This window comes from Petaurus breviceps, unplaced genomic scaffold (assembly GCF_028583685.1).
Source record: "Petaurus breviceps papuanus isolate PSGF00001 unplaced genomic scaffold, PetGlider_PUasm1.0 154, whole genome shotgun sequence".
Lineage (NCBI taxonomy): Eukaryota > Metazoa > Chordata > Mammalia > Diprotodontia > Petauridae > Petaurus > Petaurus breviceps.
Genome location: NW_027185715.1, coordinates 12,665,210 through 12,678,792, shown reverse-complemented (window position 1 = coordinate 12,678,792; position 13,583 = coordinate 12,665,210). Strand labels below are relative to the sequence as shown.

At 41.0% G+C, this 13,583-nt stretch overlaps 1 protein-coding gene and 1 long non-coding RNA gene across 2 annotated transcripts in view; one reads left to right on the top strand and one right to left on the bottom strand.

Annotated features, from left to right (window-relative positions):
- GRIP1 (glutamate receptor interacting protein 1) overlaps window positions 1-13,583 on the top strand; it is a 243,127-nt gene that overhangs the window by 151,658 nt on the left and 77,886 nt on the right. The window contains exons 13-14 of the mRNA XM_069080983.1: window positions 4,204-4,273; window positions 6,812-6,957. Of these exons, the coding sequence (XP_068937084.1) occupies window positions 4,204-4,273; window positions 6,812-6,957 (216 nt within the window). The remainder of the gene's footprint in view (window positions 1-4,203; window positions 4,274-6,811; window positions 6,958-13,583) is intronic.
- LOC138155759 (uncharacterized) overlaps window positions 1-13,583 on the bottom strand; it is a 99,163-nt gene that overhangs the window by 18,548 nt on the left and 67,032 nt on the right. The gene's annotated exons all lie outside the window — the stretch shown is intronic.

The window sequence follows — 13,583 nt, the reverse complement described above, 5'->3', positions numbered from 1 at the left end:
GTGTGGAAACCTGCCAGAAGGCTATTACAGTGAGCCGGGCATGAGGTGATGAAGGCTTGTATCAGCTTGCCAGCTCTGCGGGCGGAGAAAAGGGAAGATTGAAACATCAAGACTTGGCAATAGATTATCCAGTCTAGTTTCTAGAAGGGCCAGACTCCTAACAGTTTCAGCAAATTATGTGAATCTGCATTAGCTAGGTGGTACCCCAGTGCATAGAGCACCAAGCCTGGCATCAGGAAGACTCATCTTCCTGAATTCAGATCTGGCCTCACACACTTACTAGCTGTATGACCCTGGGCAAGTCACTTCACCCTGTTGGCCCTTAGTTTTGTCATCTATAAAATGAACTGGAGAAAGAAATGGCAAATCACTCCAATATCTGTCCAAGAAAACTCCAAATGGAGTCAGAAAGAGTCAGACACAACTGAAAAGTTGTGGTTAAGCACTGGCATTCAACTCAAAGAAGAATAGGTTTAGGGCAACTGAGGACAAAGGGACAAGGTCAGGAAAAAGAAGGAAATAACTAAGAAAGATGAAGGCCTGATTCCTAAACTATGCATAGAGGATTAAGATTAACTAATAAAACCTCTACAACTGGTAAAGTTCCCCTTTGGTCTATTGTTATAATTCCTGTGTAGGTTTCCCTCTATTGCTAAGTAGTAAACCTGTTAAAATCACCTAAATTTTCCACTGCCTACAGGCCCACCACACTGCCACATGTGATATAACAGACTTCACAGGGTAGGCTTTTGAACAGTTTTCAGTCACTGATGCCCATTTCTCTCATTTTATACTCAGGCTTCCCCCTGGGGCTCCACATGAGGCATTTGGGTGGCCATACAAAATTACAATGACTATCCGGTTTAAAAAAAAAAGTCATTTCCTACCTAAAGGAAACTGAGTATCTGACCTCAATAATTCAAGAAGCCCTGTCTTATCTTTTATTCATTTTTAGTCAGGTTTTCACAGTAATCGCTGTTGGTGGGGGAGGCCTTTTCCATAGAGAAAATTCTCTGTTCAATCATTTTCTCCTCCTTTTTCCATTCTCACTGCCATCATCTTAGCTTAGGACCTTATTACCTCTTGCCTAGACCACTGCAATCTACATTATTTCTTTGCTTCCACTTTTTCCCGCTCTAATCCATCCTGAACCGTGCTATAAAATTAATCTTATTAAAACACGGTTCAGCTTACATGCCTCCCTTGATCAAAATTCTCCATCATCTCCCCCTTGCTTACAGGAGAAAGTCCAAACTCCTTACCCTGACATTGAAAAGCCTGCATAATGTATCCCCAGCCTGTCTTTTTGGGCTTGCTCTTCTGCTTTCTTCTTAGTGCTTAATGTATATTCAGTGAATTTAAATTTGTTGTTGTTCATTTGTTTCAATCGTGACTGACTCTTCCTGACCCCGTGTGGGTTTTTCTTGGAAGAGATCTGGAGTGGTTTGCCATTTCTTTCCCCAGCTCGTTTGACAGATGAGGAAACTGAGGCAAGCAAGGTGACATGACTTGCTCAGGGTCACACAGTTTAAGAGGCCAATTTTGAACTCAGGAAGATGAGTCTTCCTGCCTTGGCACTCTGCCCACAACCTAACTGCCCTTACAAATTTAAGTTTAATGAATTGAATTAAATTGAGTTGTTCCTTCATCCTACAGTTTAAGTCAAACTGCCCCCAGGATACATCCTATGCATTCCCACTTCCACAACTTTGCTGTGTCTGTTTTCTCTGCCTTGAATGTCCTTCTTTCAAATTTCTACCTGTCTGTCCTTGCTTCAAAATTTTTTTCACAGTTTTGATTGTTAACTATTTCCCCCCATCCTATTTCCTTACTGTTTATTCTATTCTCTCTCTCTCCTTTCACCCTATCCTTCCTCAAGTGTTTTGCTTCTGACTACCACTCCCCCAGTCTTCCCTCCCTTCTATCACCACCCTCTCCACCATCCCCCTCCTCCCTTCTCTTTAACCCTTCCCCTCCTACTTTCCTGTAGGGAAAGATAGATTTTTTTTTTTGCTTTTTTTTTTTGGAGGGGCAATTGAGATTAAGTGACTTGCCCAAGGTCACACATCTAGTTTTTGTGTTAAGTGTCTGAGCCCAGAATTGAGTTCAAGTCCTCCTGATTCCAGGACCAGTGCTCTATTCATTGCGCCACTTAGCTGCCCCTAAAAAATAGATTTCTGTACCCAGTTGAGTGTGTATGTTATTATTCCCTCTTCCTCTCTGTCCTTATATATCCCATCTCAAAGGCCATTTTCTTAATGAAGTCTTCTCTGAGACTCTGATAAGTAAGATTTTTCATATTTCCCTCTAACACTTCCTAGTTCATAGGTATAGAATGTCAAGCCTGGTGTCAGAAAGACCTGAGTCCAAATTTGACCTCAGAGACTCTTGGCTGTGTGGCCCTGAGCAAGTCACTTTAACCTCTCTACCTGCTTCATTTTCCTCTTTGATAAAATGGGGATAATAATAGCACCTGTCTCCCAGAGTTGTTGTGCTGATAAAATTACATATTATTTGTAAAGTGCTTTGCAAACCTTTGAAGTACTATACAAATGCCAACTATTACTATTCACTGATTTTATTAATTCTGCCTTGTATTCTGATTGTGTACTTCTCGTATCTCCCTCCACCCCAAGAGACTATAAGCTTCTTCAGGTGAACGATTCTGTATAACACAGTGCCAGAAATACAGTATGCATTCAATTGCCATTTTTCAGATTATGTGAACTCACAGTGTACCAGAGCAGTTTGGGCAGGTGTTACTACCCTAGTTAAAGAAGAAATAGAGGCCAGAGCTGCTTCCTTCCTAAGGTCCTCTGAGTCAGCAGCTCGTCCTGACCAGGGGCCAACATGATCATTTTGCTTCCTTTTCTTAAAACACGAGTCATTCAGGGCCAAGACACAGGTGTCCCTGTAATTTCCCAGGGGAACTCGGTTCGCACTTACTAGGATGCAACCCCAGCTGTTTCACTTGTGTTCATAAATGCCCCAACTTCTAAAAAGTCTCTGGGGATACTTCCCTTGGTTAAAAAGGTCACAGAGTCGGTCTTTACTGTCTTTCCTTCTCTATTGGTTTTAATCAGAGGCCAGGTCAATGGAACATAAATTTTTTTTTTGAGAAGCTATTGATTGTTGTGTGGTGGTTATATATCTTGGCAAAATGTTTTATAAACATATTGGCAGATTCTGAGAAAACATATTTGCCCATGATGCATGAGTTATGTTTTGATTTGTGTGACCTATGCCCAGAAAAAGAGGCAGCGTTGAAATATGGTAAGAAAGGAAATCACGAAAACTTGGTCATTCATAGCATAAAAAAATTATACAAACTCGCCCCAGGGAGCAATTAAATTCTGAACTCATTATTATGATGGGGATTTCTTTTGTATACTTAGTAGGAAGAATAGAGATAGGGACCAGACTATGATTTCATGGGTATAGGGAAACTCCTGGTAATAGCCTCCCTCTACCAATGCAAATTGGCCCCTTTTCTGCAACTTCTGGTATTAAGAGAGTTGTCCAACAATATGTCAACTGATGTCTTCCTGAATCTGAGGCCATCTCCCTCTCCTCTCTGTCTCGTGAAAAGTAGGAATAGTCCCCAAACCTGGAATATGCCACCCACCTTCAACCTCTACCTGTTTTGCCCATCCCTCAAAATGTATCTCAGATGCAACCTTCCTGGCCGAGACATCTCTGATCCCATTCCCCTCCTTCCCCTGCCCAGCTGGAGTTGAACTCTCCTTCATTTTATAACATTCAGGAGAGGTAACTTGTGACATTTAGCATATGAATGAAATACCATATATAAAGACTTTTGCCACTCTGAGGCACCAAATAAATGTAAATTATCACCATTGTTGTTATTGATGTGATTCAGTGCCTGAAACAACAGAATACTCAAAGTCAGCCATTATAAATGAGACTAAATAGCTTTGTTTGTGACTCTGAATGATGATGATAACACCAGTGTGTGTCCAAATACAACCAGGTAGGACAAAATATTGCTGTCGGTGAAACTAAATATTTACTTCCTAGGACATGTTAAGAACTTTATCACTCTAGAGTTATAATCAGGATTTACAGTTATGCTATCTATCAAACTAAACAGTACTTTAAAAAAATAGCCAAAGGAATATAGTTTTATGTGTAAAATCAATTTTAAATGTCGCTAATTTATTTTTTCTGTCTTTCTCTTTATAGCACCAGCCAGTAGAAAACCAGGAGATCCCCTTGTTATCTCAGACATCAAAAGAGGCAGTGTGGCTCACAGGTGAGACAGTGGGAAAGCTTCTTCCATCCCATTGGCTAGCCTAGACCTAGCCATGCCTCAAGCTAACAGCTACCTGGACCTCTATTCTGCCAGTAACTGATTTCTCCATGAAGCATAGTTCTCATTCAGTCATCCTTTCAAGGAGTTTTTCGTGAACGTTTCCCCTGCTGTGGATCCAACATATGTTCTCTTTGTCTGCTCACTTCCCACCCAACCTTCTGCGACCTAAAGATGAGCTTGGCTCTTCTTATGACAGCCACCCCATAGAGATAATTGCGTAACAGAAAAGCACAACCCCATGCTAGGTTCTTTCCTCCCTGGCTCAGGCAGACAGAACCTTTTAGACACGCTCTGGTTGGCACAGAGACCCACCAAGCCTGAAGTGAGACCCAATGATAGATGCCAAAGCGTGTGTTGTAAGCACAAAGGGTCTCAGCTAGGAAGCAGAGCCAAGTCAGGGGTAGCTTTTGGATTCAGAGCAAAAAACGGTTCCCTAAAATGCTTCTCTCAGACTTGGGACACTGTCAGTCCTTCCAGTCCCTAAATAATGCTTGTTTTGCTTTCCATAAGCCCCAGAACACATAGCAGGACCCCTTGTCACTGCCTCCCAGAAATGCACGTGATTCATTGAGCATAGCTGGAAATAACAAAAGGCTTCCCAGTCACAAATGACGAGGAAAGGGGCAACTAAGTGACACAGTGAAAGGAGTCAAAAGGACCTGAGTTCAAATGCAGCTTCAGACATTTACTAGCTATGTGACCCTGGGCAAGTCACTGAATCCTGATTGCTTCCAAACCAAAGCAAACAAGTTACTAGTAAAGCCATTAGGCACCTGTAGCAGCAAGCACCCCAAGTGTCCTCAGGGTTTGCTGCCAACACAGGTTCTTAGATCTGCTTTGATAAAGGAAAGCAACTCAAAATGGGTTAACAAGCTTACTTTAATCAGTCAAATATGTATCATTTACCTAGTTCAGGGGAAAGAGGTCAGCACCCCGAACTTCAGAATATACAGACAGAATTATCAAGACAGAAACAGATCAAGTAGACAGATTTCAGACTGTCCAACCATTACATCCATACATCTGGGTTTCAAAGCCTGGGGGCTCTGGGCAACGGCTTCCCAGAATCCATATCAAATCACAGAACACTTCTCAAAGTGAGCCCCCAAACAAAGCTACACATCAGGGCTTATATAGCCTTCTCCTGGCTCAAGAATGTAACAACCTTATTGACTCACTGGCCAATCAAGAAGTATCTACTGAAAAACAAGCCTCCCACCCCAGGCTCCAGGTGCACTTTAGCCTAGGGGCAGGGAAGATCTTTAAATTTACATTCCCATTACAGCACCACTTCCATGTTTCACTTTCCTGAGTCTTCCCCCAATTCTTCCTCCTGCACCAGGGGATTGACAAGAGATACCATGTACAGAAATAAAGCTGCAAAGCATTCCTTAACCAATGAAAAATGCAGCCCCTTCCATTCTGTCTTTCTACAGTAGAATGACGATTATCAGTCAATCAATAATCAGCAAGCATTGATTAGGCTCTTGTGATGGGCCAAGTTCTATATTAAGCACTATGGATGCCAAAGAAGGCAAAAACAAGAAAGCAGCTTGATTCCCTCAAGCTTACAAACTTGGGAAAGAGAGGAGAGATGACGTGTAAATTAGCAGGTTGTTTATGTTTGTTCTTCATTCTCCAAAAGGACCATAACATCAGGGAGGTGATGCCATGACTCATAAGTGAATTGGATTTAACTGAGGCAGGGCTGTGCAAGGTCACTAGCCTCACTTTCTCCTCTGGAGCCATTGGGGTCCAGTGACCAGATATAGATCAAGGTGACTAGAGATGGCCCCAGATGTAATGGAAGATCTTGGCCCTTTTCAAGCCAACAGGTCTCAGTTTGTCTGAGGCAAAGCCCATTCAGTGATTGAGGTTAGGTAAGAAATGAGACAAAGAATGGCCTCTTTTATCTAGTCAAAAAAAAAAAACCCACTCTTGGAGGAGAAGACTCTTGGGATTTCTGGACAAAACAGAAACAATTGCTATTTACTTTCACTCTGAGCCATTGGTCCATCAGTGAGAGTCAGAGTGATTTGGGTTTAAGGCCAGTTCAAGTAACTCCATTTGAATCCCAACTGGGCTTTATCCAAGTAGCAATTGATACAGAATAGAAGGAAGGTAACCTTAAAAAGGAATATTCAAATGACCAAAGGAAACAAAGAAAGGTCTCACTCAGAAGGTGGTGTTTGAGGTCTTCCCCTGAGTACAGTCTGTCTAGTGCCTAAATCAATTAATTCCCTGTTTATTTAAGGGAGTAATACATTTAATATTTTTAATAGCTGGTAGCTAAATGAATGGCTGCAATCCCCCAAAAAAAGACAGTCAAAAAAAAGTAAACCAAAAGACAATTGTAGGGAAGATACATTTTTTAATTGGAGAATTATTTTCCTTCAGAATCTGCATTATATTTAATGATACTTGAAACAGCCCACTTAAGTGGCACTAATTTTTCATCTGTTTACATTCCTTTAACAGAACTGGAACCCTGGAACTTGGGGACAAACTGCTGGCCATCGATAACATCCGACTGGACAACTGCTCCATGGAAGACGCAGTTCAGATCCTCCAGCAGTGCGAGGACCTTGTCAAGCTCAAAATCCGTAAAGACGAAGATAACTCTGGTACTGATCACAAACTTAATTACAGTTGGTTTTTGTAATCCTATCTCCCATCTTCATAAGTCTTGCAATCAGGGGCGGCCAGGTAGCACAGTAAGAGCACCGGCCCCAGAGTCGGGATGACCTGGGATCGAATCCGGGCTCAGACACTTAGCACCCACCCAGAAACACCCGGCCATGTAACCTTGAGCAAGTTACTTAACCCCGACTGCTTTAAAATAAAAATAATAATAAGTCTTGCAATCTTGTCTCAGAGGGAGTAGCTGGAATGAATCAGGCTACAGAATGTCCAGCCAATTTAGAATTGTCATACAGATTCTTAAAATGGGCATTTTCTCAGTTTCACATATACATAGCAAAATAAGCTAATGGGTTTTGTTGTTGCTTAGTCCATTTTTCATTCCTATCTGACTCTCCATGAGCCCATGTGGGGTTTTCTTGGCAGAGACACTAGAATGGCTTACCATTTCCTTGTCCAGCTCATTTTACAGATGAGGAAACTGAGGTAAGCCGGGTGAAGTGATTTGTCCATGCTCACATAGCTAGTAAGTATCTGAAGCTGGATTTGAACTCAGGAAGATGAGTTTTCTTGACTCCAGTCCCAGAACTCTATCCACTGTGCCATTTAGCTGACCCCCAAGCTGGGGATCTATCCTAAAATAAGCCCTACTTCTCTTTAGTGCACCTACCTCATTCTTTGAGATTTCTGGGTGTGTTTCATTCCTATAAATACTACCAAGACATCCCCATTGAGGGAATCCACGAACCTGGCTTCTTGTCTCACCTCTGCCACATGCACTCATATAACCTTGCACAAATCACTTTGTTCCTCTAAATGGTGGTAGATTCCTCATGTGCAAAGTGAAAGGACTGAATAAGTCCTTTTCAGCTCTTTGATTCACTTAGTTCCAATATTTGTTTCTAGCAGCATTTTTAAAGTTCTGTCTTCAATACAGGGCTACTCTGTATTGAGTATTTACTTTCACTCTGAGCCATTGGTCCATCAGATCAATGTTTTCATATGAAACCCCATCCTACATGGGTCATGATAGTATTGTACATTTGGCAGATTGCATTTCCTCAGATCCTAAGTCAGGTGAAGTTTCCCCCTACACAACTGAGAGGTTGTGTTAGCAGAGTTGGGAAGGAGGGTTCTCCATCTGATAGTACCTTTACTAAAGTCAACTATGAAAATAGTATGGCTTCTGGAAACCTGTGGCATTCTCTTAATTCCTTCATCCTTAAAATGTCCATGAGAAATCAAAATATCCAGTCCAATCTAACAAAGATTTAGAGCTTCAAGAGATCATAGCTGTCATTTAGTATTGAACTCCTATTTTGCAAATGAGGAAACTGAGACTCAGAGAGGTCAAGTGATTTACCCAAGCTCACATAGTTAGTAATTGCAGAGTCAATATTTGAACCTAGGTCCTCTGATTCCGAATCCAGCAACCTTTCTACTATATCATAGAGTGTGTCCTGAATGCAAAAGGCCCTCTAAATAGCCCTGCCATGGTATGACTCCGAAAGAAAACACAGACTTTTAAAGAAAAAAGAAATCACAGCAACTGAAAATCTCACTCTTCTTTGGTAACACCAAAGCCTTTTTGAAAAGTATCACAGAGATATGAGAGAAGTGTTCTGACATTGGTATGTCTCATCCTGACCAGATCTAAAACCACCCACAGATGGATTCATTAATACTATGATTAATAAGCATGGATGCTCCCTCCACCAACACATGCCTACCCCACAACTTGTCCATAACTTACAGTCTTAGAGAAAGTAGGTCCTACTCTGCCTGAAGTGATGAGTGTGCTAACTCAGATTGTCCATATGGTATTCCTTTCTGTTAATAGACCCTTCTAATGGAGCAGCTACGTAGCACGGTAAATAGAGTGCACTGGACCAGGAGTCTGAAAGACTCATTTTTCCTGAGCTCAAATCTAGCCTCAGGAACTTATTAGCTGTGTAACAATCATGGGCAAGACACTTAATCCTGTTTGCCTCAGTTTCCTCATCTGTAAAATGAGCTGGACAAGGAAAGGCAACCCACTCCAGTGTCTTTGCCAAGAAAAACCCAAATGGGGTCAAGAAAAATCAGACATGCCTGAAATGACCAAACAGCAACAAGAAAAGTATTCAGCATTTCCACTTACACGGTCTAAAGGCTACATGATCTGGCAATGAGATCTCAGGAAACAACGTGTGTGTGATTCAGTTCCCCTAGTCCTCCTGTTCTCTCTTTCTTCCTCGTTACTTTCTCTGATTTTGGCCAAATACGCTCTTCACTACCAGCAATGGCGGGTCTTTGCCCTCCAAAAGTTCATATGTTAGGAGTCAGGCATCTGACTCCTCCATGATTTTAAGCAATCCAAAAAGCATTTTTGCACCATCCGTTCCCATGGGTTTCAGGTACAGGGCACCATGTTACCCATGTGCTCTCTTCTGCTGGCCACCTTCCCAGCAAACCCTTGTCCTTAATAATAGATTCTAGGATTCTTTGAAAGGCAACCACTCCCTGCCAAGAAATTTGTCCTTCAAGATGTGTCTTATAGGTATTGATAAGTCACCATTCCAGCTTTAAATTTCATGCCACGCCTTAATAGATTCATCTGTGTTTTATTGCTGCATTCTTCCAACTTAACCACTGCTGAGGTTTTGGGTTTGTTTTTTCTTTTCTATTCTGGGTTTATTTGTGGCGAGAACTCTCCATCAGATAGTGCTCTGCCTTTTGGGAAACATATTTTGCTGTATCTTCTGCCAACCTGAAGCAGACCTCAGCTGCCTTATTTTCCAAGTAAAAAGATAAGTATGGATTTTGCACATGGCTGGGGATGTTCCAACATTCAAAGCCAGGGCATGCCGACAAGTTGGCAGCAGCTTCAGAAGCAGCCACCAAGTACTTGAACAGAAACAGATTTGCATTTTCTGGTGTGTGTCTGCCTTTTTGTTCATCACCTCTTCATATCTCCCAATAATCCTTTTCTCTCTCTCTCTCTTTTTTTTTTCTTTTTCTGGAGGGTGATTGGGGTTAAGTGACTTGCTCAAGGTCACACAGCTAGTTGGTGCGTTAAGTGTCTGAGGCCGGATTTGAACTCAGGTCCTCCTGAGCCCAGGGCTGGTGCTCTATTCACTGCACCACTTAGCCACCCGATAATCCTTTTCTCTAATGTAAATTTAGCAACTGTCCTGTGTAGGTAATATTTTGAAATCTTAATGGACCTACTTTTAAACTCATTGGAAGGTATCGTGTTTGGTCCTTCATTCTCAAGGAGGACCATGTCATCAGGGAAATGATGATATGACTTGCAGTTGACTTAGATTTGAGTGAGGGAGGGTTGGGCAAGGTCATCAGCCTCACTTTCTCCTCTAGAGCCATCTGGGTCCAGTGGTCAGAAATTCATCAGGATGACTGGAAGTGGTCCAAAATGCAATGGGAGACCCTGGCCCTTGTAGGCTAAGGTCTCATTGGAAACTGGGCACAAAACAAAATCCATAAATGAACATGAATGCACAGACCTGGCTGCTTAAAGCATAGGTACTCGCCTGCATGGTATGATTTCAGAATAGAAAAAACTTTGATCAACTGATATAAGAAATCCCCAAATTAATATTCTTTCCTAATTCTACATTTCTCCCTCTACGTGCCCTTGCTTTCAAATATAAAACCTGCTGAGAGAGATAGCATATAAAACTTCTAACACCTTAGTCTGAATGATTTGAATCACATCAGCACAGGAGAAATTGAGTAGGTGAGAGAACCTGGTGCCCAAAAAGAGAGCTTTACCTAGTTATTCATGAATTCTGATATTTACTAGCTCAGTGACCATGGGCTTAGGCTCTGAGCCTCAGACAGCTCTCTAAGACTGTAAGTTATGAACAGCCTGGGATGTGGGCATGTGTTGGTGGAGGGAGTGTCCACACTTACTAATCATAGGTCCTCGATGTATTATAAATCCAGCTGTTGGTGGTTTGGGTTCTGGTCAGGATGAGACAACAATGTCACAACATTTCCCTGGTAGTTTTTCATGATGCTTTTGTAAAAAAAAAAATTGGAGACCATTGCTCAATTCAGTACAACGAATATTCATCAGGTTTCTGTTATACTATCTTCATTTCATCCAGATGCATTACTTAAGGTCCTCATTCTTCCCTGGGGTTATTGAAAGGGCATACTAGTCCAAACCAGATTCCTCTTAACTATACCTATTATAGACCTGCTTTTTAAGTAAGTCATTGTTCGGCACTTATTTTCTGATCATCCATAATATACTGAAGAGAGGGGAGATCCCAGTGTTGTCTCCCACCAAGAAATCTTGGTTCACAAAATGTCTTGATTAATGAAGTACAAAAATAAACAGGGAAAAATGGCTAAAACATTTCTATGCACTACTAATGTAGATAGGTGGCTTTCCCCCCCTTTTATAATATAAAATGATTTTCTTGAATATATTTTGCTCTTCTGTCAAGATAGGACTGATTGGAAAGTATTGATTAATTCTTGCTGCAAACACTGATTTCCAAAGCATGGAGAGACAGACCTGAAATTGACTGATAATTCTTTGTATGGTTGATTATGGAAATGTTGCTATCTTCTGTCATGAAATCTCATGTAGGACTTGAGTCTCAAAGCATCATTTATAATTGTAAATCTCTGAGGATATATTTTGCCCAAACTTTGAAATGTTTCTGACAGTAATTGTAGATTGTATGTGCTACAGGTGGAGACTTCTGATTCTTTATTTAATTCAATACTACTTTCATCAGTCACAGCTAGACGATTTACAGCTACCCAATATAACTTGGTCCCTTGGCTGGCGTGCATGCTGTTAGCTCTAACAGATTTTTGCTTCAAGATGTAAACATTTTGTCCAGTGACAACCCTCTCATTTCTTTTCCATTTACTTTACTCAAGGAGGTAATAGAACTTTTTTGAGCATTGATAAAAGTCTCTGGTCTGATGCCTTGCCTTTCATAGGCTCTTCATGGCACCCAATGAATCCAATTGAATATGACAGATTCAAGGCCCTAATTCTTGGCACTGGAGATACAAAGAGAGAAATGAAATGGTTCCTGTCCTCAAGTTCATTCTGTTGTAGCACAATTCTATAGTCATTAACTAGAATGTTTTATTATGACTGCTACATTTGAAATAGGCCTTCTATCTATTGGTGAAACTTTCTGCAGATGACCTTTGTCTCTTTTTTCAGCTGCCCAGGCTTATTCATGTTTGCTGTTTCTTTCAGTGGTGAAAAGAAATTAGTTTTGGAACAGAGCTTTATTCCCCCAGTCTCTGATCTGCCATTATTTGATTGGTCTTTGGTTGAATTTCCTGACTCACTATCCATGTACTCGAACACAGCCATCCATGCCCCATAACAAGAAGCAACATCTTAGAAATGTGCATTATTTTGATTTATATCTTTTTTCCTTTAATAGATACCCTTCTTTTTAGGTCCATGAGTACTTTCACAAAAGTCTCCAACTGTGACTGTCATTTTTTGAGGCTGCCTTTTGTTATTTCTGAGGCAAATTATCTTTACATATTTCCAAATAGAGGTTTGTGTAATGCCCTTAGCATTTGGTGAAATTTGTTACCTGAAGGGCTGTGACTGTGAATATTTGTTTACCAGCAAATAAGCCAGAGACTACAACGTGAGTCATTTTTTCAAGTGAGATTGCATTTAGATTAGCTAGAATATCATATCATAAGCTCCCAAATGTGAAACACAGACTATGGCAGATTCCACATTTTACACTGTAAAAAGAAAACAAAAAACCTAGCTCCTCATTAGAATACCTGCTCTCTGTATTTCTTTCCCTTAATCCCACAATATGCTTACTTACTTGGGGGAGTATAAATGATCAGTTTTCATATAAAGCAAAATTCAATTCAGTTTTTCAGAAAGTCCACAATGGAGTAGAAGCGCCATAAGGCCATATCTTATTCTGACATGTCAAGGTATAGTGCCCATATGAAAAGGAAAGAAAGTCAACTTTATGAGATCTATTCTAGAAGCTTTTTCTCTGAATAGGCTGGCCCCTGTGAACTTTGGATGACCCATCAATTTTTGCCCTTAGAAGTTATTCTCCCAAGTCTGAGTGTCCCTGTTTGATTCAAAAAGCAGCTGCCATAATGGATCCCAGCCAGAGTTTTCGGTTTGCTAAATAGACAGCACTCAAGTATCCTGAAAATAACATCGCAGATAAGTAATGCTGCCATTTTACATCTGTTTCGCGGTGCCATTAATTTTCTTAACTAGAGTGGAGCCACACAAACAAGTAGACTGGCCCCCTTTCATGCCTTTCGCTAATAGTCGCAAACCTTCTGCTGTGACATAAATGCTGTTTATAATATCATTAGCATCTGCTTAGTCTTACATGAGAGCTCTCTGTTGACACAGCACTTATTTATCTCAAAAAGTTGCATTTCTCATTTAACCCTATGAGCTCCCTTCTCATCACGGGGACGTCGACGTGGACCGCATTTAGTGGGACACCTTTGAGCATTTATATTTTGGAAATATTATAGCTATTAAATTCTAAATGACAGTTCTTATCTGTATGGAAAACTGAGGGACCATAAGGATGCCAATTGGGCTAAAGCCTGAGTAGACAGATGGATC